The sequence below is a fragment of the Diadema antillarum genome, unplaced genomic scaffold (genome assembly GCF_040938485.1).
Source record: "Diadema antillarum isolate AM-2024a unplaced genomic scaffold, OU_Dant_1.0 scf00000060, whole genome shotgun sequence".
NCBI lineage: Eukaryota > Metazoa > Echinodermata > Echinoidea > Diadematoida > Diadematidae > Diadema > Diadema antillarum.
This window is the reverse complement of record NW_027270949.1, coordinates 2,749,792-2,775,904: the sequence shown is the minus strand read 5'-3', so window position 1 is coordinate 2,775,904 and position 26,113 is coordinate 2,749,792. Positions and strand designations below refer to the sequence as shown.

The 26,113-nt window shown below is 39.5% G+C and overlaps 1 protein-coding gene across 1 annotated transcript; it reads left to right on the top strand.

The window, feature by feature from the left end:
- Positions 1-11,558: 11,558 nt before the first annotated feature.
- LOC139716026 (solute carrier family 35 member F4-like) lies at positions 11,559-22,616 on the top strand. Its single transcript, XM_071627583.1, has 7 exons — positions 11,559-11,667; positions 14,272-14,575; positions 16,688-16,913; positions 18,212-18,337; positions 19,428-19,617; positions 21,534-21,623; positions 22,182-22,616. Exons 1-7 carry the CDS (start codon positions 11,559-11,561, stop codon positions 22,442-22,444), a joined length of 1,308 nt encoding a protein of 435 aa, XP_071483684.1. The 3' UTR covers positions 22,445-22,616.
- Positions 22,617-26,113: the final 3,497 nt, after the last annotated feature.

Sequence of the window (26,113 nt, the reverse complement as noted above, 5' to 3'; positions counted from 1 at the left end):
AATGCAAGTGATTAAAGCATTCTTTGCCAATGTAGAACGAGTAATCTTCAGATATCAATGACAGAGATCATCCATTCATCTTATACAGGACATTCTTACAGCATAAATCTTTCTGATATTAATATTAGGGCAACTCGTGACCTCTGCCTTGGATTCGTCTCGGTAAATGATTATGTTATTCCAAGCGCTTATTGATATAGAAAACGCAGACTCTTTTGTGGCCGCTTCCATCATCATATATACGCAACTAATTGAACAGCCTTTAACTCCAACTTATTTACGATTATTCTGGTCAGGAAGAGAGAATTAAGCTTGATTTTGTTTTATATCGTTTTCTGATATAATGAATACACAATCCACAGAGAATCTGTTAGATTTAGCACTTTTAGTTGTGGTAAGAACAGATTTTATACCACCACTGTACTCTAAGTAAAAGTGACAATCACAATGTCATGTCAATTTTTGTGTGACGTTTAATCGTGAAAGGCTTTCTGTTCATCATGTTCATGGAAGCTGCGAGTGAAGTTATCAGATCACAATTCTACCCCCGAGTCCAATTTGTCCAGTATCGCCTCAATGTATGGTTATTTTATTATACCCCCGCCAAACGAAGTTTGAAGGGGGTATATAGGAATAAGCGGACGGTCGGGCGGTCGGGCGGTCGGGCGGTCGGTCGGTCGGTCGGGCGGTCGGGCGGTCGGGCGGTCGGTCCGTTGCAAATCTTGCGTCGCGAACTACTTCCTCAGTTTTCAACCGATTCCCATAAAACTTGGCACAGATGTGTGCCTTTGGTTGTAGATGTGCAAGACGTATTTTTTGACAGTACCCAAAAGTACGTTGCCATGGTAACGGCATATTATGGGCAAAAATGGGTACAAATCTTGCGTCGCGAACTCCTCCCACAGTTTTTGATCAATTTTTATGAAATTAGGTACAGATGTTCATCTGAATATGTTAATGTGCAAGACACATATTTCCGCAGTGGCAAAATGTGCGTTGCCATGGTAACGGCATGTTGGTAAAATATAGGGCAAAATGCTTCATGGCAAAACTGCTTCATCAGTGTTCTTCCAATTCTCATGGAATTCATATTGAATGTTTGTCTTAGGATATAGGTCAGCGTGACCCATTTCTTGACAGTGACAAAAAGTATGTTGCCATGGTAACAGCTCACATATTATGAGCCAAAATGATGGAAAATTTTGTGTTGCAAACTACTTCCTCAGTTTTTGCCCAATTTCCATGAAACTTGGTACAGATGTGTGCCTTTGGTTGTAGATGTGCAAGACGCATTTTTCGACAGTACCCAAAAGTACGTTGCCATGGTAACGGCATATTAATGGCAGAAGATCAAGGAAAGATCTTGCGGATTTAACTACTTCCTCAGTTTTTTGACCAAAGCTTATGAAATGTTGTTTGGCGGGGGTATAACCAGTCGCTGTAGCGACATTTCTAGTTGACATATGAATTTCAGAACGCACATGGTGAGTATTGGATGAAACCTTATACTTTATCACACTAAACGAGTCTGGTTGTTCTAAACGAGGCTAGTTTGTTTTTGTTGTAGTTAAGTAAGCCGATAGTTGGTTGAAACTGTTTATTCATTCATTTGTGCACAAGCATGACAAGGCCCCAATATCAAGCTCGGCTTACTGGGGATCCTCCTGTATGGTACCTTGACTTTTTTTGTTTATTATCATTATGTCTCCGTTCTTTGTCACAATAATTTGATTACCTGTCATGTGCAAAATCATTCATGAATTATTATGAATCATGTGTTTATTTCTGAAAGTGATCAGAGTTGGTATTGTACTATACAGAAACAATAAAATGAAATGAAATGAAAATGAAATTTTCATTTTCCATGCTAAATTTGATGGAATGTTTAATGGAAAGAGAACAGTCCAACAAACATAATGAAAAGTTCCAATAGGATTTGGCGATATGAAGTGGGTACGGAATTTTAAACGATCTCATGAGACATTTGCTATCATGGATGTACATCAGCCCCTCCTGTACTTAGCAAATTCAAAATGACCAAAAACATTTTCATGGTAAGATGTAAAATCTTTAATGAGAAGTGTTAATGAGAAGTGTTTATTTTCATGTTGGTATAATGTTACTATATTGTCAACTTGTCTATGAAGTAGATTTCTTGTTTAAGAGATTTGTATGTAACTATTCATATTTGCGTCTCCTTCCTGGTGACGGCTTTATACTCTGGTCTCTTCTTTAAAAGATCAACCGCCAATCCGAACTGAGCCGGTACCAGTCGATGACGACCAAAAGATGCTTATCATCATCGCGAGCGTGGTGAGCGTCTGTGCAGCTCCCTTGTTGCTTCTCGTCATAGTTACTTGTGTTCGACAAAGGTAGGTTTTTTTTTTTCGTATGCTGAGGGACCTTATATCTCTCCCTCTTTCTGATAAAGTTATACTCTTCATTAATCTTCCTGCTTCATTCGAAAATTTGATCACTTTTTATCTAAATGTTAGATGAATTGTAAGGATTATTACTATATCGAGTGCGGGGAATGACAAAGAACAGGGAAACACAAGCATCCTGTAAAGAGTTCGAAATACCTCACACCGAGCAAGACTCCCGTGGAGCAAAATCTTGATATTCTACAAACTATTGCAATTCCTTATACTGTTTCTGGTAATTTGATAGATTTAAAAGAAAAACGCGAAACAGAGACTGCAAAGACTTAAGCTGATTTTTCAGAATCAATCCAAAAAGTAATTTCATTATTCAACAGAACACAAGATATGCAAATGAAATGATAACGTGAAATTAATTGGAAAAAGTCATGACATTGAAACGAATATGCTTGCCATAACAATAAAGGGTATGCCTCAGACATGTTCATCGAAAATGGCCAGGAGGGACGCATTGAAAAACAGTACTTTTAATGCCTTTCGTGCTCCCTCAAAAAATCCAAATAAACGGATGAGCAATACATGAAGATAAGAACTTGCAACTCAAGGGAACAAAATAATACAATTCAATCCTAATGATAGAAATTAGAATACAACAACAACATGATGAATGTTCGTATTATCTGGCCCACGATGATATTCACATTTACTGCCAGCAAAACTTGACTGTCTTGCTTTTCTGCACTTGATTGTGTGGACCTTCTCGAATTTGTCATAAAGGTCGCGCATGGGTAGATATATCCTAAGGAGGCGGAAGAAGAAACAAGATAAGACTTCACAACGCCAGCATTCGGAAATGGAGCTGGCAGAACAAGAAAAGTCTGGGACTAGAGGTGATATTGTCATGACTGAAATGCAAGACGCGAAACATCAGTGAAAGACCAGCGGGAGACGGATGGTTATGCCACTGTGTCATTTGACAAAAATGGTGTTTCAAACACTGTAGCATTATAGAGTAATAAAGAATAGTGACGTAGATTGACATTGGAATATTAATCATGATAATGATGACAATAAATATTATGTAATAATGAGAATGAAAAAGTTGTTATTGTGAATATTGAGTTTGTAGATAGCTCTTGTGAACATTATTTTGTCTTCGTAAAAATAACATCAAGCTCTACGCGATTTCGCTCCATGCAAGGGTTGAATCAAGTTCAAGTTGATTTATTTCACTTCCAACAAACAAATAAGAAATACAAAGAAACGCTCATATACACAGACGTCATGAAATCAGTACCACAATGCGATGAACAGAATAACATTGTAAGAAAAATATAGGTAAATTATCGACAGAGATACAAATAACTGTTACGTCACTGTGGTAAATGCATAAACGATATTGCTGGAAATGGAGGGGACTGCTAAAAAGCAGAGCTTGTAGAATGCAGTCCCCTCATAGAGAAAAAAATTTGCAAAAAAACCCCAACAACAACACATTTCCCTAAGCGGTAGCAAAAAACAAACAAACAAACAAACAAAAACGAAAAAAGACAGACAGAGTAATACACACATACATGCACACATACGGACGCACATTAACAAACACATGGCGGCTCTCTTGTAAGGAATGTAAGAGATATAGAAAGTAAAGAATAGAAACAAGCATTTTGGATGCGTGCCTCGATAGGCCCTTTTTATTTGTTGTTACTTTTGTAGCCTTTCTGTAGTTTAAGGCAACTGTTACAAAGAAGTTTCATTCTAAGAGTAAACAATTATATTACCATACTTTTGTTTTTAATTCATGCATGTAGACAATCATCATGCGAGTGTAATTTCAATCAGTGTAAAGCGTTGAAAACGTGTTTGAATCGAAACAAAAATAATTTTCATCGCATGTTTTTTTAAAGATTAAATTCATATGCTGCAATTGAATGTTTGTATGTACATATATTACATCAAATATGATTGTGTGTTTAAGTAGTTGTCAGGAGATGAAATGTATTTTCCAAACAACATCGATAAGAGACATGTATAGTCAAAAGTTAAAGAACATTGCACTAAACTTGTTAAGAAAGAACCAGCAATAGCAAGCAGGCTAGTCGAGGCCGGTCCTTTCAACAATACAAATTGTATTACGTGTTACTTTGTTTTATTTACAGAAGTGATGCCATATGATATGTATAGGGCCTATATATATATATATATATATATATATATATATATTTGCAAGTTTTTATAACAAATGATTTTCAAAGTTTTTTATGAAATAATCCAACAGCCCGTCATGAATACTTTGACATATCAGGCAATCACCTGTGTAAAATATTTTGTTGCTTTAATCTTCTACCTTCAGTCGTCGGAAAAAATATGGATTTTTGCAGTTGCACGAAAGTAAACGTTAAATTCTGAATTCATGAATTCTAACCATGTTTAATCATAACAACATGTGGGTTAACCATGTTCAGGTAGGTCTATAGGTATATTTTACCTTTTTTGCATTGTACAACGTATCACACCATTTTATACCGCCATAAGCTTTTGAGTGTGTTCCTTTCTATACTTATATTATAAAGCCCAAAAAAAAGTTTCTTTACATTTGACTGACATTGTCATGTATGTATCGAAATATTATGGATACTATAGTTTGCCCTATCTGTATTACCGTGGCTGATAATGATTGATATAATCGAAATTCTTTTGATGAAATCAATTTTGAAAGCTACGGGATTGTTTTTGCTCTACACTATACCAGATTATAGTGACTATATAATTACAATAATGGTTCTGTTTTAGAGAGAGAGAGGGAGAGAGAGAGAGAGAGGGGGGGGGGGGAGGGAGGAAGGTCGAGAACAATCCGTAACATTCTCCTCTACTATGGCCGGTATGTCAGTAGTCTAGACATCAACCTAGAATGCGTCGTGCTGCTGTTTCAGATATACTGATACATTGGTGACTATTATTCGGTTGAGTCTGTAGCAACAAAATGGCCAAATGGTAGTGTGACAGAAGTCTCTATATTTTCTTTTTCATTTACTGTGTGTTTTAAGGTTACCTTGGAAACTTGATTGATGAATAATAAATACACAAATTCCCTATGAAGGAACAGATTTGTAGTAATTTACTCGCCTATGTTCTCGTTTGTTCAATTTAATGATGAAAATTCTTGCGTCGAGTTACTTTATTGCGACTTGTTGATAAATTGCCCTAGTATACATCAGCGTAGATAAGCACCGAATTATGTAGTGTGTTTGTAGTAGCCATGATGAAAAAAAAAATAATGGCCTTATATTCATGTGAGCCTGCATGACTATGTAAGCCCATGATTTTTTTGTATACTTGTTTTTGTATAGTCGTGAAGTAGGCCTATAATAGGACCTTGTTTTTGGCGATATTTTCATTAGTGTGCAGCGGACGCAAGACTCACAATAGAACCGCACAATGAACATGATTTCCGACAAGAACCAGGGAGGTGAGACGGTCACCTCCCTGCAAGAACAGAAACAGCCCCACAATAACAAGCGCCGCGGAAAGTTTTCTGTGCGTGTGTGGGTGGGTTTTTGTGCGTGCGTGTGCGTGTGTATCATAAAACAAAAGTGTGTATGCGTGCGTGTGTGTATATTGGGGATAGGGAGGTCGACTGCAGGCCGAAGGGTCGTGTGCGGTTTTTTTTTTTTTTTTTTAATGATAACATTTTTTTTGGGGGGGGGGGGGTGGGGGCGTTGTAGCCCCACCAGCCACCCCCCCCCCCCCGCCAATTCTACGGCCCCTGCAAGCAACGGACAAGAAGAACAACAACTATGGAATTTCAGACTGTGGGCGGCTGTGTTTGATCGGTGTAGGAAAAGTTTAATGCCCTCTGACACACCGTCTGGAAACAATACCATAATAGCAAAAACAAAACAACACGAAAAACAATAGGGGCCTATACAACGAAGGGCATGATATTGTGTCCATGCAGTCCATGCCACCAGTAATATCTAACAGGTAATAATATTCCACTGCCACTCAAAGTGCAGCGATACACATGAAGCAGCGTGATATTGTATGCAGATTTTTACGTCAACCATGGCGCAGTGGCGGATCCGGGGGGGGGGGGGGGAGGGGGGACCGGGCGCGCCCCCTCTTTATTATTAATTTGGTTTAACCAAAAGAAATAAAAAGGAAAAAAAAAGGGGGGCGTGCACCCCCATTTAATTTTGTGAAGGCGCCTCCCCTTTACGGAATTCCTCGATCCGCCCCTGGTGGCGTATAGGCCCCTATAGTGGACGGGCAATCTCGGAACTAATTCACGCTGGAGCGGAAGTTGAACTGAACCGATAAAGTCGATGATGACATCGGTGCACGTTCTTCCCATTGTTTGCCTCACCACAATATCATGGACACTGCAAGGATTAGGTCCGTATAGGTGCTTGAGGACCATTTCTTACAGTGTAAGTAACTCAAGACCCCCTTTTGATGTTTTTTGTAAATTATTGCTCTCTCGACTTTTTTAAAGCAATTATTTTTAAAGGTTTATGGCATTCATTTTAATATGGTGTTTGTATGGATTCATCACTTGTATCAATATATATAGGAACCTATGAAATAGGCCTAAGCTTTCATAGCTAAACCCATTCGTTTTCAGCCCACAATTTTATATAGAAACCGTGATTCCCGCGCGTGTATAGGCTTATATCAAAGGGATCGTATAGTTTTGGTTGAGACCTAATTTCAGGTTACTAAATTTTTTGGTGAGATAGAATGAGAAACCTCTTATGAAATATGAAAGAGCATGTAATTCCATGAGGAATTCATCGTTTTTGATGAAAATTGGTTATGAAATGGCTGAGATATCCAAAACAGAGCGATTCTAATAAAGTGTTGGACCCACCTTTAATTACGATCGCTTTGTTTTACCTTGTTTTTGGATGTTTCAGTCATTCCAAACCCGATTTTCATCAAATAAACGTTGAATTCCTCTTAAAATGGTATGCTCTGTACTCTTTCATAAGTGTTTTCTTGGTATCTCACAAAAAGTTAAAAGCCTAATTCTCATCTCCACCAATACTCTCCAACATCCCTTTAACACGCTCATTACATGCATTTTTTTTTTTCCAATGAAATAACTGTCTCACTTCAGGATGACTTTGTGTCGATATGCGTAGAAGCAAGCAGTTCAGGCATGCACTTATATCCAGCTTGTCAGTATGAATTCATTATTATATGACAACATGAAGTATTAAATCCTCCACTGTTGAGAGCGCGTTATCCTTGCTACCTTATGAACTTTAATAATCAGTTACCCGCAGCGCGGGTCAGCCAGTAAAGCCGCTGGCAAAAGATCGAGAAGTTTAAGATCGCGATCTTTAGATCTCGAAGTTTTGCCAGTCTGACCGCAAACTTCTCGCAAAACCTCCCAAGAAACTTAATTCTCGCGAAACTTCCCACTCCAACTACTAAAGCATAGAGGGATGTTTCCTCCTATGCCATAAACCTCGCCAATCTTCTCGATTTCTTGCCAGTCTGACGGTGCATGCATTTACATGCAATATAGGAGGTGAACTGTAGCCAGTCTCCCTCCACTCTTTGGCTCTACACCTCCCTCTCCCCCAGGTCCCTCTCCTTCCTCCCCTCCGGCTCCCCTTCCCTTCCCCATACAAAGGAAATGAAATCCGACAAAAAATAATGATGAAGAAATATCTAAACCCTTTAGACTTCGCATTATCAGGGTTTTAACCTGATAATGTTTTTGTTTGTTTATTTATCCATTTTTTTTTTTCAGGGAGGGGACCGGCTGCGTCCCCTGTATTGCATTTCTGTAGAAATTGGTAATTTTTCAAACATAAAATTTTCATTAATTATGCAAATTTACACATGTGATTGTGTAAGGTAGTGAGTGGTGCAATGGCGAAGCTTTGTTTTGGTCCAGTGAACATGAAGTGAGTGTATACAAAACAGACACACAGTTCCTCAGCTGAAAGTACATGCTACATTGACGTGCGTGCGCGTGCACCTATTTGTTTTGCTGTGCGGACTGTGCTATTACGCTGCCGCTCGTTTCGCCACTCGTACGACATCGTGTAGGACATTGCGTGAGCTAGCTTGAAAGAGATCAGCTGATGGTTTTGCTAGTACGGTGTAACAGTGCACACACATTGCGCGGCGCTCGATCATCTGTGGTATAAATAGCTCAACGACTTTGTGTCGTCATTCATTCACGCGCTGTACGCTGATGGTGAGCTGCCGGAGCGGCGGCGCAGTTTGTCTGCAATTATCTGCTAAGCACGTGCTTCAAAAAGGCAGCTGAAGTAAAGGGATATTGAATGAGGTGAGAGAAAAGGTTGTGATTATATGCATCATTCTGCGTTCAGAGAGCGCTTGAAAAATCCCTCGTGTTTGCGCATTCACTTTTCGTAAGCAGAAGAGAGAGCCGGATGACCTGAGCGGAGCGCATGCATTGTGGGAGCAGGCTCCTTGGGCCATGGGGAGCTGGAGCTACCGCCTCACATTATACCGGTCGCGGTACCAGTAGATTGTTGTGTGTGCGTGAGTGTGTATCGTGTGTAGAGCTCAGCGCTTTCCTGGCATGACGGTGTATTGTCGCTGCTTCCAGCAAATACGAGCACTCCCGTCAGCTCCCTCCCACCGCCACGGGCGCCTGGCCATGGTATCGCATGCGTGGGGGCCTCGGAGTGGAGGCGCAAAGGCGTAGGCAAACAGTGGTAGTAAACGTTCTGGGCCCTGTTGCATAAAACCCTTACCGCTGTACTTACCGCTCCTTTCTAGCGGTAAGTTTTCAAATTAGTGGTAAATTTTAGAATCCTTGATGCCGATTGGCTGTGATGCCTAATTTTGACGGTAGTTACCATTGAAATTCGACGGTAAGTTTTATGCAACGGGCCCCTGAACTCGGGTCGGCTCGGAACGCCGCCCGCCTCCGCGCCGATTGGTTGCGTTGGGTGGTAGCTATCGGCCGGCTAGGCGTAGGTTGTGGCGTGGTACCGACACTATTCCTTTGTTGCTGCTCCATTTAGATTTATTTGCTGTCATTTTACCTTACAAGAATAAGTTGTTATGAATGTTATTCATTCAGAGACCGTGCGGAATTTACTGTCTGTCTTCCTCTTTTTTTTTTCCTTCTGGGATTTTCATAGACCAGTGCATTGTATGTACATGTAGTGCTAATAAAATGTGGGCCGGCGCGGCGGGGGAGGAGGGGGAGGGGTAAGGGTCGGTGAAGGGGGAAGGGGATGGATGGGGCTTGTCAGGGGCCCCACTTTTAATTTTGTTTTGTTTTGTTTTTTGTTTTTCGTGATACAAAGGAATACATACAATTGTAGGGTCTAACCACTCACCGCGATCCCCATATCTTTTCTTTTTTTCACTCTGAAAGTGGCATCAGAACTTTTTTTGCTTGTCAGCTGATTGGCCCCAGAAGTACTAGGTCTAGTAACAGAAAAATTGGCTTACATTGTAGGCTTTTTTTTTTTTTTTTTTTTTTTAAAGCTATGGAGACCTGGAACCATAGTGGAAGTGCGGTGTGGGCACCAGATAGACAGTCATTGTGCTGAAGGCTTTTTTCTTTTTGCTTGTCAGCTGATGAAACCCTGGACGGAAGTAGCACCAGAAATATAAAACTGCCCCCACTTTTTTTTTTTCCATAATACATACTGTAGGAATACATACAACTGTGTAGGGTCTAACCACTTGCCCCTCCCCACTTTTTTTTTAACTCCACAAGTGGCACCAGAAAAGTTTTTGCTTGTCAATGTCAGCTGAGGTTACAGGCCTGTAACTGTGGAAGTGGAACAGAGAATTGGGATCATCCCCAGTCATTTTGTTTTTGTTTTTGTTTTTGTTGTTGTTTTGTTTTGTTTTTGTTTTTGTTTTTGTTTTTGTTTTTGCTTTTGCTTTTGCTTTTCAGCCAATGCTACCCAGAAGAGGCACCAGTAGAGTCTAGGCCCTTTTTATTTTGTTTTGTTTGATTGTTTGTTTGTTTGTTTGTTTGTTTGTTTGTTTGTTTTTGCTTGTCAGCTGTGAAAACCCAGAAGTGCAGAGTGGGCACCAGAAAATTGCCCTGAAGTCGCCACCCCCAAGTGGTACCAGAAATATAAACTGCCCCCCCCCCCCCACACACACACACACACGCATACACACTTTTAAAAACATGGAGCCGGCCTTGTGGTGTACTGGCACTGAGCCACCCTGATCAAGTCAAGGTGATAAGAGTGTGTGTATAAACCAGCTACACTAAGGCCTACTCCATTAAAATCATTTTTTTTTTCACGTTCATAACAAACAGCACTCATGCTTTCCACTAATATGTTGTGCAAGTTTAGACTGATATAGTCGAGAAAACTTAACCACAGACTTTGGGCTGGTCACTATGGCTTTCTTGATTACCTGTGTATAAATCTTTTGACGTACATTTTGTGTGTTGTTTTGCGATTTACCTTCAGGGCAGTGGTACGTACAAGACACAACATCTCTACAAATAGCATGTATAAAGCAGGGCTGCACACTGACCCATTTTTTTCTACTGGTTCGACCTGTCTATCGGACCAGTACATACCCAGTTTCTCCATATTTTACTGATCCATTCCTGAAAAAGTAACAGGTCAGATGGTATTTTCTACCTGTAATGTCAGGGACTGTTGGACCAACATTATCATCAACCTTACCATCAATCAGTCAAAGTCCTGGTTGTGACTATCGTAAAAGAATTGTCTTGAAACCTAAAACCATGTTGTTGACAATACTTTGCTCTTCACTCTTTGCTCTTCACAGCATCATTATGATCCAGGAGTGACGCTTTGATTTTCCAAAGTCTCCCAACTGCAGGAGAAAAGGCGGAAACCTTGTACCGGTACATCTTTGAAAGTAAACAAACTAAAACAAAACAAAACACAACAAAAAACCTAAAAAACCTAAAAACCGGTACATCTTTGAAAGTGAACAAACTAAAACAAAACAAAACACAACAAAAAACCTAACATGGATCCAGTAGATTCAAACACCGATGTGGACAGCAGTGTGGTCCCAGAGGAGACGAGACCAGCAGATGGGGGAGAAGGAGGTGAAGTAGGAGGAGAGGAGATTCCTCCAGGAGGCGGGGACTCCATCTCCAAGGAAACGGAGGAGGAGAAGGGGAAAGAGGAGATCAAATTTGAGGATGGGGCAGAAGAGGAGGAGGAGCCGATGCTTAATGGGGATGCTGAAGCAACCGCTGGTGTTGCCGCGGCAACGACGGACACCGGTAGAGAGGGAGAGGAGGACAGGGTAACCACTGTACCCACTGATGCCAGGGGTAAGCTTGACAAGATCTTTAATTTATATCCCTACCACTCTATACCAATCACTGTGAAAAATGTACACTTACAAATGTAGTAATCAGCAGCTGCAGCCAGGATCTGCCAAAGAAATGTCATGTTAGTGGAGTGGGTGGGGAGATATGGTTTTATTTTGGTTAATGCAAACATTATTGATCATCGATGATTTGATCTTTAACATTTAGATATTTTTAAATGCACATCAGTAATTTTTTTTTCCTGATCTGCATCGTACTTTTAGTTTAAAATAGCAGGATAAGATGATAGTTTGTCACAGTTTTTGCATTCGTCCTTGTGTGATTTATGGGAAATTCTTTTCTTTTTAACCAACTCTTTGACAAAAGTTTAAAATGTCATACATTGTAGTCGTAAGTAAGTGTGGGCAATGCACATTGAAACATAGAATTACCCAACATCCATGAAAATACCCTTTTCCAGTGAATACACCTGCACACTGTGTACAATGTAAATGTTTTTCAAGCTGCTTGCTACAGGTCAAAGTCTACACCATTAAAATCAGTTTAGAATTTCCATTGTCTCCAATGGTGAATGCTCTCTCTTTAGAAATTATGTTAAATGTACAATTTTGGGAACTATCCCACAAATGTAGGTAGTCAAATTACAAAATCAATGACATTTGGATTCCACCAGCCAAACAAGAAAAACAATGCCATAAGTCTTCATCAGGAAATAAATGCATTGTACTGAGTCATACATGTACAATAACAAAGGGGGACATTATAAAAGTTTTAAAATCACATGGCATATTAAAGTGTAAAGCAAATATTGGAGTAATTTGAGTCAATAGTTTCTCTCGTTATCACTAAAAATATGGATAACCCTTAAAGACATTCAACCGGTGATGCATATTTCAAAGATTTGAAATTGTGCACTTTTTTTTTAGTAATGTGACATGATATTTTCTCAAATAATTTTAGGCTGAGTGAAAAAAGAAATGTCCTCTCTTAAAAAAAAAGAAAGAAGCAAAACCCAAACAATAAAAGCAAAAACCAGAATCCCAAATAGCATTTAAAATGGCAAATATGTCTGTCTTCATGAAAGTCATTTAGTAGCCCTATAGGAATTAATGTATTTTACCTGTTTTCAAGATTGTTTTTTTTTTTCAGGATATACAACATGAATTGTCCAGATGCTAAGCTTTAAATTGATATTGATAATGATAATTTGCCCTACTTTCTGTGAGGAAAATATTAAAAAGGCAAAAGATTAGAAGTCAGACTATTAAAAGTTCAATTGCCAAAAGTGGTTTTCTACTCATTCTTCTATATCCATGAGTAACATGATGACGCACCACATCTAAATCAATCACTGCTGATATATTCACCACTTATAAATTTCATTGTTCGCAGTCACAGTTTATATGGCACTATTTTCCAACTTGTGATATAAATCTGTCAACAAAGAGCGGACTTTGTAGTGGCAGTGAAACGCATGTATTGTGTCTGCACTTTATGTCAATACTGACAATACAATGGTACAAGATATCTTGGTGGTGTCAATGCCTTATTAATGATAGGTACAAGTCGTTGTAGCAGGTGTCGATCACCCTAGAAAAAGAGTGTAGTCACGGCTCACGCCATCATATAGCTTTACATCTTTGTATTTCTATTTTGAAGCGTGTACATAATATGTATTTGTCTAAAATTTCCCACAATTAGTGATGCACTGTGCTTCAACTCCCCCTTAAAGAAGAAAAAGAAATAGCAGCAGTTCTGAAAAAGGCTACTTGTGTCTACAGGTGAAATTGAGTTCAAGGAGGTCAAGATTTTCACATCATTTTTTGTTTTTCCAAGTGCTTTTTTTGACACTGCTTTTGCAATAAATTTTCCTAAGTTGCCTTGACTATAAGTTTTTGCCATATGCTGTGCTAATGACAGAAATGGTTTATCCATGTTGTAAATCACATGCTGCTTTTATATTGGTTCACTGCACAGCACCCTTTGTTTAAGACCCTGGTGGGACTATGCAGTCTGTGTCAATACCAATGGCCACCTTGGTCAAAGCAGGGCAGAAGTGGTGGCGTGTGCATCAATCTCCAGAGAGTCATCGGAGGGGCTTCATCCATAACCGATTTTGAAAAAAAACAACCCAAACAAAACAAACTGAAGAAGAGGTAGAGAAGAAGAAAAAGATGGATGTTGAGGATTACAGTAAAGATTATGATCAGAATGTGGATCATGATTATGGTCAGGAAAGTAGTTGAGATGACAAAATATCCAAAGCTGATCAAAAAGATCATTAGGTACATGATACTAATTCATCAAATTTGCAGAGCAACAACTTTAACCACAACAACAACAACAGAACACACACATTGTTCTGTTAATTGTTATTAAATCTATTTTTGCCTTTTTTTGGGGGGGGGGAGGGGAGGGAGGGAAGGACTTAAAATCCAAGCTCCATTGTCATTTCTATGTGGCATAAAAACAAGGACTTTACAAGTTTGTTATGAATTTCAAGTCCCTATACTCTAGTAGCAAAACAACAACAACAACAACTGCAAAGTGCATACTTTTTTTTTGCAGTAATTCCACTCAATTCACATAATTCTCATTCCCCAGGTTACAGTCAGCTGCCGACGTCAGCCGGAGATCTTCCCGATGACAAGCCGTCCTCAGAATCCTGCCTCTCGGCGGTCAATGCTAGGAAGGTCCTTATTGGACTGACCATCGGTCTCAGCGTGGCCATCTCCTGGGTCGCCGCGACCCAGTTCATGAAGAGCATGTACTCGCCCACGTTTGTCGCCCCGTTCTTCGTTATCTGGTTCACTACAAACTGGATGATCATCTGTTACCCAATCTACATCATTGGCGCCATGGTGCTTTTCAAGGAGAGACGCACCGCTGGACTGAAGGCCCTATTAAAGTAAGAAGTAGTGCAGAGCCGAAGGAACCCACTTTTTTTGCACCTGTAGGAATACATAGGATGTCACTACTTTGGGCGCTCCCCCCCCCCCCTACTTTTTTTTTTTACCCCGGAAGTGGCACTAAAAAAAACATAGAATGAAACTTTTGAGTGCGGTAAGGCCTTTGTTTTTGCGCTGAAGACCTTTTTTTTTTTGCTTTTAATATCAGCTGAAGAAATCTGGAAGTGGTTGTGTTGGAGGCCTTCTATCTTTTGTTTTCCTTGTTAGCTCATGAAACCCGGAAGTGGACCCCCCCCCCCCCCCCCCCCCCCACTCTTGAAAACGTGCCGCCAGCCATGTAGTGGAGTTCTAAAATCTGTTCATTGTGTGTTTTAGAGGTTGTTGGAGTTACTGTTCTTGTAGGAATGAATGATGCAGACCCCAAATTGTGGAGGAATCATTCTCACACTAGCACTGTTCTGTTGAGAACTTTCTAGAAAGAGTATTTTCCCTCTGTCCATCTGTATTTTTTTTCTCTCTCTCTTTTTGTCATGTCAGTTTTGCTGTGATCATTTGCCACCTGCTTTGTGTAGTTGCTGCAGAATCCCCCAGAGAGAAATTATCCATGAATACGATACGTTGAGGACCATCTGTATAGTAGCCACCTGTTTAGCTGTCAAAACTTTGCTGACTGAGCTAGAAAATAGTGTTCAAATGGAAGGAGAAGCTTTACAATATCTTTTCAAGTCATACTTTCACTAACAAGACATCTATGAACAATATCATCACAGTAGTAAACTACTTGTAAGATTTTTTTTTTTTAACATGACACTGTTTAAACGAAAGAAAGATATTATTCAGAGGGGTGGAGGTTCAGGTATGAGTGTCTTTAATTTGTCTCCTTCTACAAATTAAGTTTGTTTAGATAGCAATTGCTGATCTGTAAATTAACAAACATGTACATCTACTGCTTTCCGGGCAGCGACACTACCACCAGGTCTATCCCTGGTTACTGGCAGTGACATGATGAACATGGAACAAATGCCCAGTTTTTTCCAGCATGTTTGTTAATTTACCGATCAGAAGTTGCGATCTTAACAAATTCAATTTGTAGAGGGAGACAAATTGAAGAAACTCATACATGACTCTGTTTGTATGAAAATTAGAATTATATGGTGAGTCCAGTCTCTTAACCCATTAAGGGTGAGACCTGCATAAACTCGGGCAATTGTCTGTGAGAAATGAGTGTTGTAACAAAATCAGCCCATCCTCAACAGGTTAACAGTATTTGTACTTCTTTTATTCTTTTTTAGTCCCCAGACACACAGCATTCAGTAATCATGCCAAATCTAACCTAGAGTTGCCAAGTTAACCCGTTAAGGGCGAGTCCCGAGTATACTCAGGCAGGTGTCTATGGGAGATGCGTGCTGTGGCAAAATCAGTCCATCCTCAACTGGTTAATAGCCAGCTCACTCAGGTGCAGCAACATGCTTCAGTCCCACAAGAAGGCCATGAGGACACAAAAGGGATTAGGGGCATTAGGCATTTTCTGTTCATTGACAGAGGGTTACCAAAGTCCTGAGCAGTGTTTATGGGGTTGACCTCTGATAGGCCAATAGTCCTTTGACAATCTCTCACATCCACAGGATTTTTACTGTTTTCGTTTATTCTCCACTACACAGTAAGACTCCTTGGTGTTACCCATATTTCACAGTGATTTGTTGTGTGCATATATCTATTTATTTCTTTGTATTGTATTTAAAGAGATGTGTTTTAAAATTGAATTGAATTGAACTGAAAAAATTTGCAGATTGGCAGACAAATCTTTTGTCCAGCTTACATGTAGTATATGAACAAAACACTAAGTTTTAATAAGCATCTAACAATGATTTTCAACATTGTTGTCTTTTCATACAGTTGGTTTTTTTTAAGAGAATATTTGACACTTGATAGGATGTACATGTATCTCCATGCAGCTCATAAAAACTGAAACATTGTTAATTCCTTTAAGTTGTTCCCATGTTTGTTTGTTTGTTTATTTGTTTTATAAAGATTGCTATTAATGTGGGTGATTGAATTATATACAGTGCATTGCATTTTCTTGTTTTCTCATTTTGTGTATGAATATGCAGAGAAGATTTGCAGATCTACGGCACTGAAGGCATGCTCTGGTGGCACTGCCTGCGCCTTACAGGGCCATTCTGCGCCCTCTGGATGGTGACCAATTACATGTACGCCGCCGCCCTGAAGCTGAAGGCACCGACAGACGTAACGGCGCTCTTTGTCACCAACACTGCCTTCATCTACGCATTCTCCTGGATATGGCTTGAGGAGTTGCTCATTCTCCTACCTGCCAGGGTGAGCAAGAGTTCTCTTCTTTTTTTTTTTGTTTCATTGAAAGGCTCTTGATTGTACCTTATGTCCCCCTAAAAAATTACAACAAGACCCTCCACAATGGTAACTTTGGAAATAGTGAATCAATCCAAATGAAATTTCAGGGTATGAAACTATAACTTATTACCCATATCTTACTGAAAACCCCATCCTATTTGCTTGAGTGGTCAAAGAGAAGTGAGGAGATATGTAGAGTATGTCAGGAATCCCTTCCCTCCAAGTTCTGTCCATTGTGTTCACACACATGAGTGCTAAATTTTGGAAGAATCCGACCCATGACATGCTTTACAAAGATCCACATTTTTCTGTGACAACTTAAACAAATTGAATGGGGTTTTCTGCAAAATATATCTCAGAAGTTACATTTTAAGACCCTGAGGTAGCATTTAGACAGTCTAATCATAATGCAGATTTTCAATGCAAAAATCTTACTGTAATATGAGTAAAAATTATGTGATGATGTTCACTGATGACGAATAAAAACCGTTTGTAGCTTACATTGTATGTACTATGAGCTAGTTAGCTTGTGTTGGTTGTCAGCTTATCAACCTGGTCAAGAAAATGTTGGACTGGTTTAATATGGCAGCTGATATCTAGTATGCCATCACAACAAACCGCTCTGGTTTTACATTGTGCTTTGTGATGACAATGCAGTGGCTGCCTCATATTCAGAACAACTGTGGAATTAGATTTTTTCCAAATTGTTATGCATTTCTTTATTCATTTACATACTTTTTTTAAAAACTCCAGTAATCAATGTTTTACGTTACTTTATCAGCCTTCATATTTTCTATTCTCGATGACTTTGATGGAGAGCAAACTTTCTTTTTTACTTAGTGACAAGCGTGTACGTGTGTGTGTACACTATGCAAACAAAGTGCTACAAGATGTACATTGTAGCAGAAGTGAATCAATGAATGGAAGTAGCACTAATTTGGGGAATTCTTAATTACTTTTCAATGGTACAATGCGTGCATTTCATTAAGTATATACATTATGATATTTTGATAACAGTGTGGTTGGTCGTTGTGATAGAGTGTTGAAATTGTGAGCATCATTCATGGAAAAGTCATGACAGATAAATCCAAAAGCCATACCTGCTGCAAAGAAATGTGATTTAAAGGGAGGACGTTCTTGTTGTCTGGCAAGTTCTGATTCATGGATTATAGTGCTCGCAGTATGTGTCTTTGTTTCGCAGTATGTTGAGATGGGAATAAGTACATTGTGACAATGTTTTATAAAAATACCATTCCTCCCTGCAGCTCTTCTCTGTTGGCCTATCAATACTTGGCACTGTCCTTATGATGTGGTCTGATGGCTTCAAGGGAGGTAATGTCGTAGGTGTCTTCCTAGCCCTGGGCTCGGCCATTGGGGCTGCTCTGTATAAGGTTGGTGTTTCAGTTTAAAGGCATAATTTACCATTTGCAGATGAAACAAAAACCCAGCATTAGTGCTTTAAAATAGTTCTAAAATGTGAGTTAGGATAGAAACAACCACTGTAAAAATTTGAATCTGTATAATCGATGTTTAGTATTGTTAGATACACAAAATGTGAACAATAGTTAATATTAATGTTTCCAAACTAAACCATCGACAGTTATGGTTTATTGAGAAAAATACAGATATCTCCTTATATTTTAGGCTTTATTGTGAATATTTTTTATGGTAGGATGTTTTGTGATTCAACAGACCTACACATACGCATCAATTGTGATATCTTGAACTTTTTAAACCACTGTTCCCAAAGGTAAACAGGACTTCTAATACAATATTTTCATACCACTGTCCTCAAATGATGCCGTGGGAAATATATTTCTAGGTTATTATTCTGTTGTCATGTCTCCTTTCCTGATACCCGAGTCTTCTTAATACATCTGTTAGAAACCTGATTAGACAAGGTGATTGTCATGGTTTTGAGGTCCTCATTATAAGAAGGTTCCCCTTTATGCATTTTGCCAACCCAGGGATGTGAAATATTAAATGGCTGTGTATGTCCAGTGGCATTTTAAGGTTATCGAACTCCGCACTGCAAATGTACATTTGTAATTGTGATATATCTCCTATCAGTATTACAATGTGCATGGTAAATATTTCATATAACCTGTAGTTTGGAGAATTCAGAAGTAGATAGCACCCTCCCTCCCCCCCCCCAAAAAAAAAAATAAAAAAAAAAAATAAAAAAAAAAAATTGGGCAATAAAAGAAAATATAGAGATGAATTTGGAGAAGAACTGATAATATTTTTTGTTTGTATAGCTGTAGTAGTAAATTCATAACAGTACAAAGGCATACCTGGTATGATTATTAAACAGTTGATATATTTGATGGATAGTGCCCGAATTCAAGACCACAGTGCTTCAGTCAAAGACCTCAGCTCCATTTATTTTCTCTCTCTCTCTCTCTCACCCCTCCCCTCTTTGTATCTCTTTCTCTCCCACACACACACCCGCACACTCTCTCTCTCTCTCTCCATCTTCAGGTTCTCTTCAAGCGTTTCCTTGGAGACGCCACCTACGGCCAAGTCTCCCTCTTCCTGACCGTCCTGGGGGTGTTCAACATGGTCCTCCTCGCCCCCGTCATGTTCGCTCTGGTATTCACAGGAAAGGAGGTGGTAGAGCTACCCACCCTTCCCTGGGCCTTTCTCTGCGGCACCTCAGCTCTGGGAATAGGTGAGTTAAACATCCCCTTTCTTTTCTGTGACAGTCCTATATTTTGTCTGACTTCCATTTTGGGCTTAACCCTTTCAGTGCCAGGGACTTTAGACAGTGTGTACAATGCTATTGGGTTTTCTGTACCAGTCTGCACTTGAAGAGCACAAGGGTTAAAGGAGACCTCTGGATGATTTTCAGACTTTTACATTTGAACAACTATGAATTAGCTATACTGAGTACAGAGTTTCAGAATTTATAGTGATTGGGGTGAAGAATAAGAACGTTTTAAAACAAATTGCAATGAACAAGGATGATGACATGGCAGCTCAAGGAAGCAGAACAAAAGAAGAAGGCATGTATATTTCACACGGATGAACATGTTAAGCAAACGGTATTGTAATGGAATTACACTACTACATTTCTGAAATATGTGAGGCTCCTATGTCATCAAAACTGTTCAGTGTAATTTGTTGAAGATTTTTCAGGGTATTGGTTTCACTGCTTAAGGACCACAATAAATTCCACAAATCTATATATGGAGCTGTGGATTTATCTACGACATGATGTAAAATTATGAAAATCTTCTGGAATGCCCCTTATCTTGTTGAGGACGAGTCCTGAGTATACTCGGGCAAGTGTCTATGGAAGTGCATGTCGTAACAAAATCAGCCCATCCTCGACGGGTTAAAGAAGGTTACAGCCATTGTTTGCAAGGTGTTTTGGTCCCTAGAAGATATCACCTGAGCTGATAAGTGTGATAAGGATCAAGAGAGAGAGAGAGAGAGAGAAAGAGAGAGAAAAGAAGAAACAAATGGAAGGAATGCGATAAGGATGAAGGAAGACAAAATGAATAACATACAAAGGTTATGGGAAAGATTTCAGAAATGAAAAGGAACTTCACTTACATTGTACTTGTGTGAGCATTCATGGTATGAACAACAAAGATTGGTAGGTAGAAGAGAGGAAACATCAGTGGTTAATAATAGAAATCTGCCAGGAGGAAATTGGACAAGAGCCAAAGGGTCAAAGGTCACTTGTTGGCCAATCATCGGCGGAGACTCTCTCTGGATTATGACTCGAAGTGTGAGGTGGTGAATAGTCTCTTTGAATTCTAAAAACAACATCAACAAAGCAAGTCAGTGAAAAGCATTGCATCTTTGAGAGTGGGAATATTTGAAGGCTTGATGTTTGTTAAAAACTATCAGATAAGGGTATTGCCACCCAGTTCTTTTCTTCTCCTAGTAGGTAAGTGTTTTCACGAATATCGTGGGCTGGTTGAGTTTTAAAAATGCAGAATGTAAACTTGAGAATTGAATCTGTAAATGCAAGCTGAGCATGAATTTGATCTGTCGTCATATGCTAGTCATATGGTGCAAGGAGAGGAATCAGAGTAAAGGCATTTCAATCTAGAAAGCACAAACAATGGTGTTGATCACCAGGAAATAGCATTATCACCAACCAGGGCCTTTCTTTCCTAGTACTGATAGGAGAATATTTTTGTCTTTCTTCCCTAGGTTGGTCCAGTATTATGCTGAAGCATGGCAAATTGAGAAAAGTGGATTGAACACAGTAATTTTGAATACTCTTGCATTGTTACATGTAAGGTCATGCACTTTGCCTTAGAATTGCTGGTTGCATGTAGAGTTGGGTGTGTTCAGGCAAAAGCCTGAATTCAGGCACTGGTAGCAACAAAGTGCAGGCCCTTACGTGTGCAAAGATGTAGCTATTTCAGGTCCTCTCTTTCATTCTAATTGACATCCCCATGTATCAATTCAATTCAATTCAATTCAGTTTAATTTTGGTTTTATCACAGTAAAAGGTCTGGGAGCATAATAGTAAGGCTGAAGACTAACTTGAGAAATCTATGTACATGCAGTAAACTAAGAACATGACTTTGATCTTTACATGTGAACATGGTTCTCTTTTTTCTGCAGTTTTTAACTTCCTTGTCAACTTTGGTATTGCCATCACATACCCGCTGCTCATCTCTCTTGCAAACATCGTTGGAATCCCAATCAATGCTGGTAATTTGCCCCACGTTTAACTTTCTTGTTTTCTCATGATTTTGGGGGCATCTGTATTTGCATGAATTGGTCTATCATGCCCTGAAATATTGGAGTGGTTTGTATCGTTAAGAGACTGTTCTTTTTGTTGTTGTTGTGATCCATGGAGAATATGATCGCTAAATATAATAGTAAGTTGCAGTGTAGTCCTTTTCACCTCATGAATTAGCTTTAATATTCTACAAGATACAGTTGAACAATTCCTTTATAAATTTGAGTGCCTAGTATTTGGAATTTTGGTCTAAGCATATCTGTGTGTTATATCTTCATGTGTGGATCTTTACACAGCCCTTTCAAATTATATGCCAAGTAGGACATGTTGAGATGGAAAAACATAAAGCAAGGATTGGTGAAAACATAAATTGAGTTTGGGATGGACTGATTGCTTTCAATCCCCAGCCATGAATGCTAGGGTTTTTTGCAGCTTCTGTCCTATGACTTCGTTTGGGAAATGCAGGCAAGGTTATTTAGTTCAGATGTCAATAGCGTGGATTCTCTTCTGTGATTATTTCTCTGCAGTCATCGACACCGCCTTCCGTGACATCGACCTCGGGGCGCTGAAGATCGTCGGTTCTCTGCTCATCATCGGCGGCTTCGTCATCATGCTCCTTCCGGAATCCTGGCAGATGAGGGTGGCATGCTGGACGGAGGGCTCGGAGCCGTGTCGACGGCAGCGTCGCCCCGAGCGACTACCCAACATTCAGCTCAATGAGAATCAAGCGGAGAGGGGGGAAGCAACGGGCCAAGAAGCTTCCAATCAGGACATGACAGCGACTGCATGATGATGCGATGGTGAAGATCGTGTGCAAAAAACAAAATAAAAAACAGAAGGGCAAAAACTGCCCAAGCTTTTGAATGTATAAGGTTCAGTGCCAGAAGACATGCTATTCCTAATCCTTGGTTTGTAAAAAGGCATGAAGTCCTGCCCCTCAGAATGTTTCTTCTGAAGATGGTTGTAAGGAGGCAAAGATTGTCAATCAGAGACTGAGGAACTGGTTTTAAGACGTGCGTTATGAAAAGTTCTGTACAACAGCCAACCCTCTCAATATCATTCATACATGTAGGCATCTTTAACCCGTTGAGGATGGACTGATTTTACTACAACACGCATTGACATAGACGCTTGCCCGAATATACTCAGGACTCGTCCTCAACAGGTTAATACTTGTGTACATTGTCAATAGCATTTTGAGATTTTAGTCTTAAGAGGACGAAGACCTTTTCTCACCTGAACTCCACCAGTTGGTGTGGCTAGCCCCTCCTCCCCCTCCCCCAACTTCTTATTACCTCCGCCAAGGGAGGATGGTATGTTTTTGTTACCGTTGGTTTGTTTGTTAGTTAGTTAGTTAATTTGTTAGTTTATTTGTTTGTCCGTGTGCAAAATAACTCAAAAAGTTGAGCACGGATGTAGATGAAACTTGCAGAAAAGGTTGAGAATGACACAAGGAACAGATGATTAAATTTTGGTAGTGATCCAGAAATTTTTATGGATTTTATGAAGGATTTTCAATATTTTGGCAGGAAGGGTCAATGAACTTGGGAGTTCAAGCTGCGCATTATTGAGGTTTTCACGCGTGCATTAAAGTGCGTGCTCTAATTTCTGCTAGGGCGAGGCGCGCCGCGCAGCTGAGGGTCTATGACATAACAAAGGCTTCTATATTGGGAAATCGAACGATTTGTCTGCACGCATACGTATGGGCGGAAATCACTGATCTCTATGGAAGAGCAAGATCATCACTGGAAAGTAGCTGCTTGGCGGAGGTCTGCACTCTCAGAGTGCTTTTCTAGTTTCATAAGTGTTCATTACACTCCACATTAGTGCATTGTTTTAAGACTGGCAACCTATGACATATTATTGACAATGTTTCTTAGCTCATCACACAGATGGTATTGAACTTGGAGTTTTAGAATGTTGGAGAGTGTGAACGGGGAGTAAGGAAAATCCAAGACGTAGGATGGTCTTTGGCAAGGAGGAGTTAGTAGAGTGGTAAGAAATACCAGTGAGCAAAAGGGTTTTATCCTGCTGTGTTTGCAGATTGTAGGATCAGCTGGCAGTGGTTGGAGATGAGGATTATCTTGATCTCTTTAATCTCTGATACATGAGACTGGCATTATTACACTTGCGTGTATTGCCTTATCTTGACTGAGATTTTTTTTGGAATTATCAGAATGCTAGGAAAAAAAAAATCATGTGACGAGTTATGCTATGAATATGGACACATGAAGGGTCAAGTTCAGTTAGTCTTATATCAAGTCTGTCAGGCGAATTTGTTACCTTTCTGCCTTCTTTCATAGGACTCGCGAGAGGATGATTGTGATAGAAAATAATTGATGATATGCAGTTTGGAATTATGAGCTGTGTCTGTCTGTATGTGTGTGTGGGTGTATGTGTGTCTGCATTTGATATGTATTTTGAGGACTAAATGTCCAGGATTAAAGACTCTTATTTCATGCCGTCAGCAGAAAGAATACCTCTGAATTATTTCAGTCACGAGTTCTTTGTACTGTACATGAGCCTTCGGAACTGGCAAAATAAATTTGCGATATGAAGAAGCAGCAGATGACTTTTCTACGTACCTTGAAAATGGAAAAATCTGTTGGTAGTAGAAGGTTTAGAAAATTGCATCCATCTTGATGCGGAAGGGTATGATGTGTTCAGCCTACTAATTGTACAATGATTATTGTACTTATACTCAAAATAAGCAGACACATTTCAGATTAAGCCTGTGTGTACTTGAGTGCAGATTTGCACAGAAAACCCTATGGCATTGTTTACACTGTCCAAAGTTCCTGGCACAGAAAGGGTTAACCAGTATTGCTGTGTTTTTCCCTCAGAACTGCCATCTTGCACCAGGAAAATTTGTTGATGGCATTACTCAAATATCTCCTGATATTCTTCCGAGTTTTCTAAATACTTTGAATGTTATGTCTTGTGGGAGTCTTGTTTTGCTTTTAGCTGGTTTTATGTGGTGTCTATAGTTTCGACAAGGTTGCTTTTAAATGCTGGTGCTCAAGCCTGTTGTAGATGATGCGAGATACATGTATTGCCAAGAAGAGGCTCTTTTAAATCCTAAGATCATAAAAACTTGGTTGCCATAGAAACAATTAAGTTCTTGTACTTTTCTTTGATGATGTAATGTACACAAGCTGTCGATGTGAGGAGGACATTTCTCAGAATATTCCTCCCTCAGGAAAGAGAAGAGAATGTGGGAGGTCCATACTGCAAACCAGTAAAGAGTTTTTCTTTCAGGATTATATTTCTTTCCTTTGAGGTTATGTTTATTTCAAAACTCCCATTTGCCCATGATTATGATTTTATGGCATCATTGTTTGACATTTTCTTCCATTTGCTGAGTTCTGTCAGTTTCTCAGCAAGTGATTCCATTCAGTTTCGCTTTATTAATGTCAGTTTTCAAACGTCACTCCTACAAGCATGTCATTCCATTTGTATTCATCGCAAGAGACATATATGTGGTGAGATATTGTTTTGGAGAAGTTGTAAGCCGACGCTAGTTAATGTGTGTCACACTTAAGTGGTGCAATGTGCGTGAAATATAGTTCCCAGAATACATGGGCATGTTTCCTATTTTCAAAACCTGTGTGATAACCAAATCTTTCAGGCAGGGTTTGAGCTACTGTATTATGTTAGTGTGCGTTATTACTACACATGTACACATCCATTACTGTCATACAAACCTTGATGCTGTTTGTATGTCTAGATCTTATGTGCATCCACTGCTGACAGAACTTGGAATATTTCTGTAAATAGCGCTTGTCTCAAAGATATGTGTGGCTTCCACCTACTGTCAATTAAGCAGCGAGTGTATGTGCACGTTACTGGTTTGTACTACTTTTTATAGCTGTTGTCTGTGTATGATATGAGACCAATCAGTATGAAGCCATTTTCAGCAGTACAAAATCGTGATTTGCCCACTTTTGGTTTCGTCATTAAAATCCACAGAAAAGTCTCTATGCCTTCACATTAATTGTTTTCTTCTCATTTTGTGAAGTTTTGGTTAAATAGCATAGGAGCAGCATAATCCACAAAGCATTGGCTAAGGTTCTTGTATATGATTGTACATTTTGAAGGTACTGTAATGGTTGTGGTATAGATGAATCCGATTCAGAGTACTGTAACTTATGATGGCCATAACTGGGGCTTTCCAAAGAAGATCTAAAGCACTTTGAATGGGTTGTGCAATGAGCCAGGTGTGTTGCTCTGTTTGTGCATAAATCATCTTTTGTTAGGCATACTTGAAGCCACCCCAGTTAGAAATTACCATGAAAACAGTACCCAAACCAAATTGGTCTATAAGATACACTGTTTTAGGAACTCGGGTGATTTGTGTGAAGCTATGAAAAGACATGTTACCAATGAATCCTGTAACATATCTTGTTGTTCTTTGTTTGTGTGCAAACTCTGGAGTGGAGCCAGCCTACTGTAAACAGAG

Excerpts from the sequence above, each read along its gene's own strand:
- LOC139716026 (XM_071627583.1), top strand. The coding sequence starts at position 11,559 with ATGCTTAATGGGGATGCTGAAGCAACCGCTGGTGTTGCCGCGGCAACG. Across the intron at positions 11,668-14,271 it reads TGTACCCACTGATGCCAGGG|GTTACAGTCAGCTGCCGACG; the intron begins GTAAGCTTGACA and ends CTCATTCCCCAG. Across the intron at positions 16,914-18,211 it reads TCATTCTCCTACCTGCCAGG|CTCTTCTCTGTTGGCCTATC; the intron begins GTGAGCAAGAGT and ends TCCTCCCTGCAG.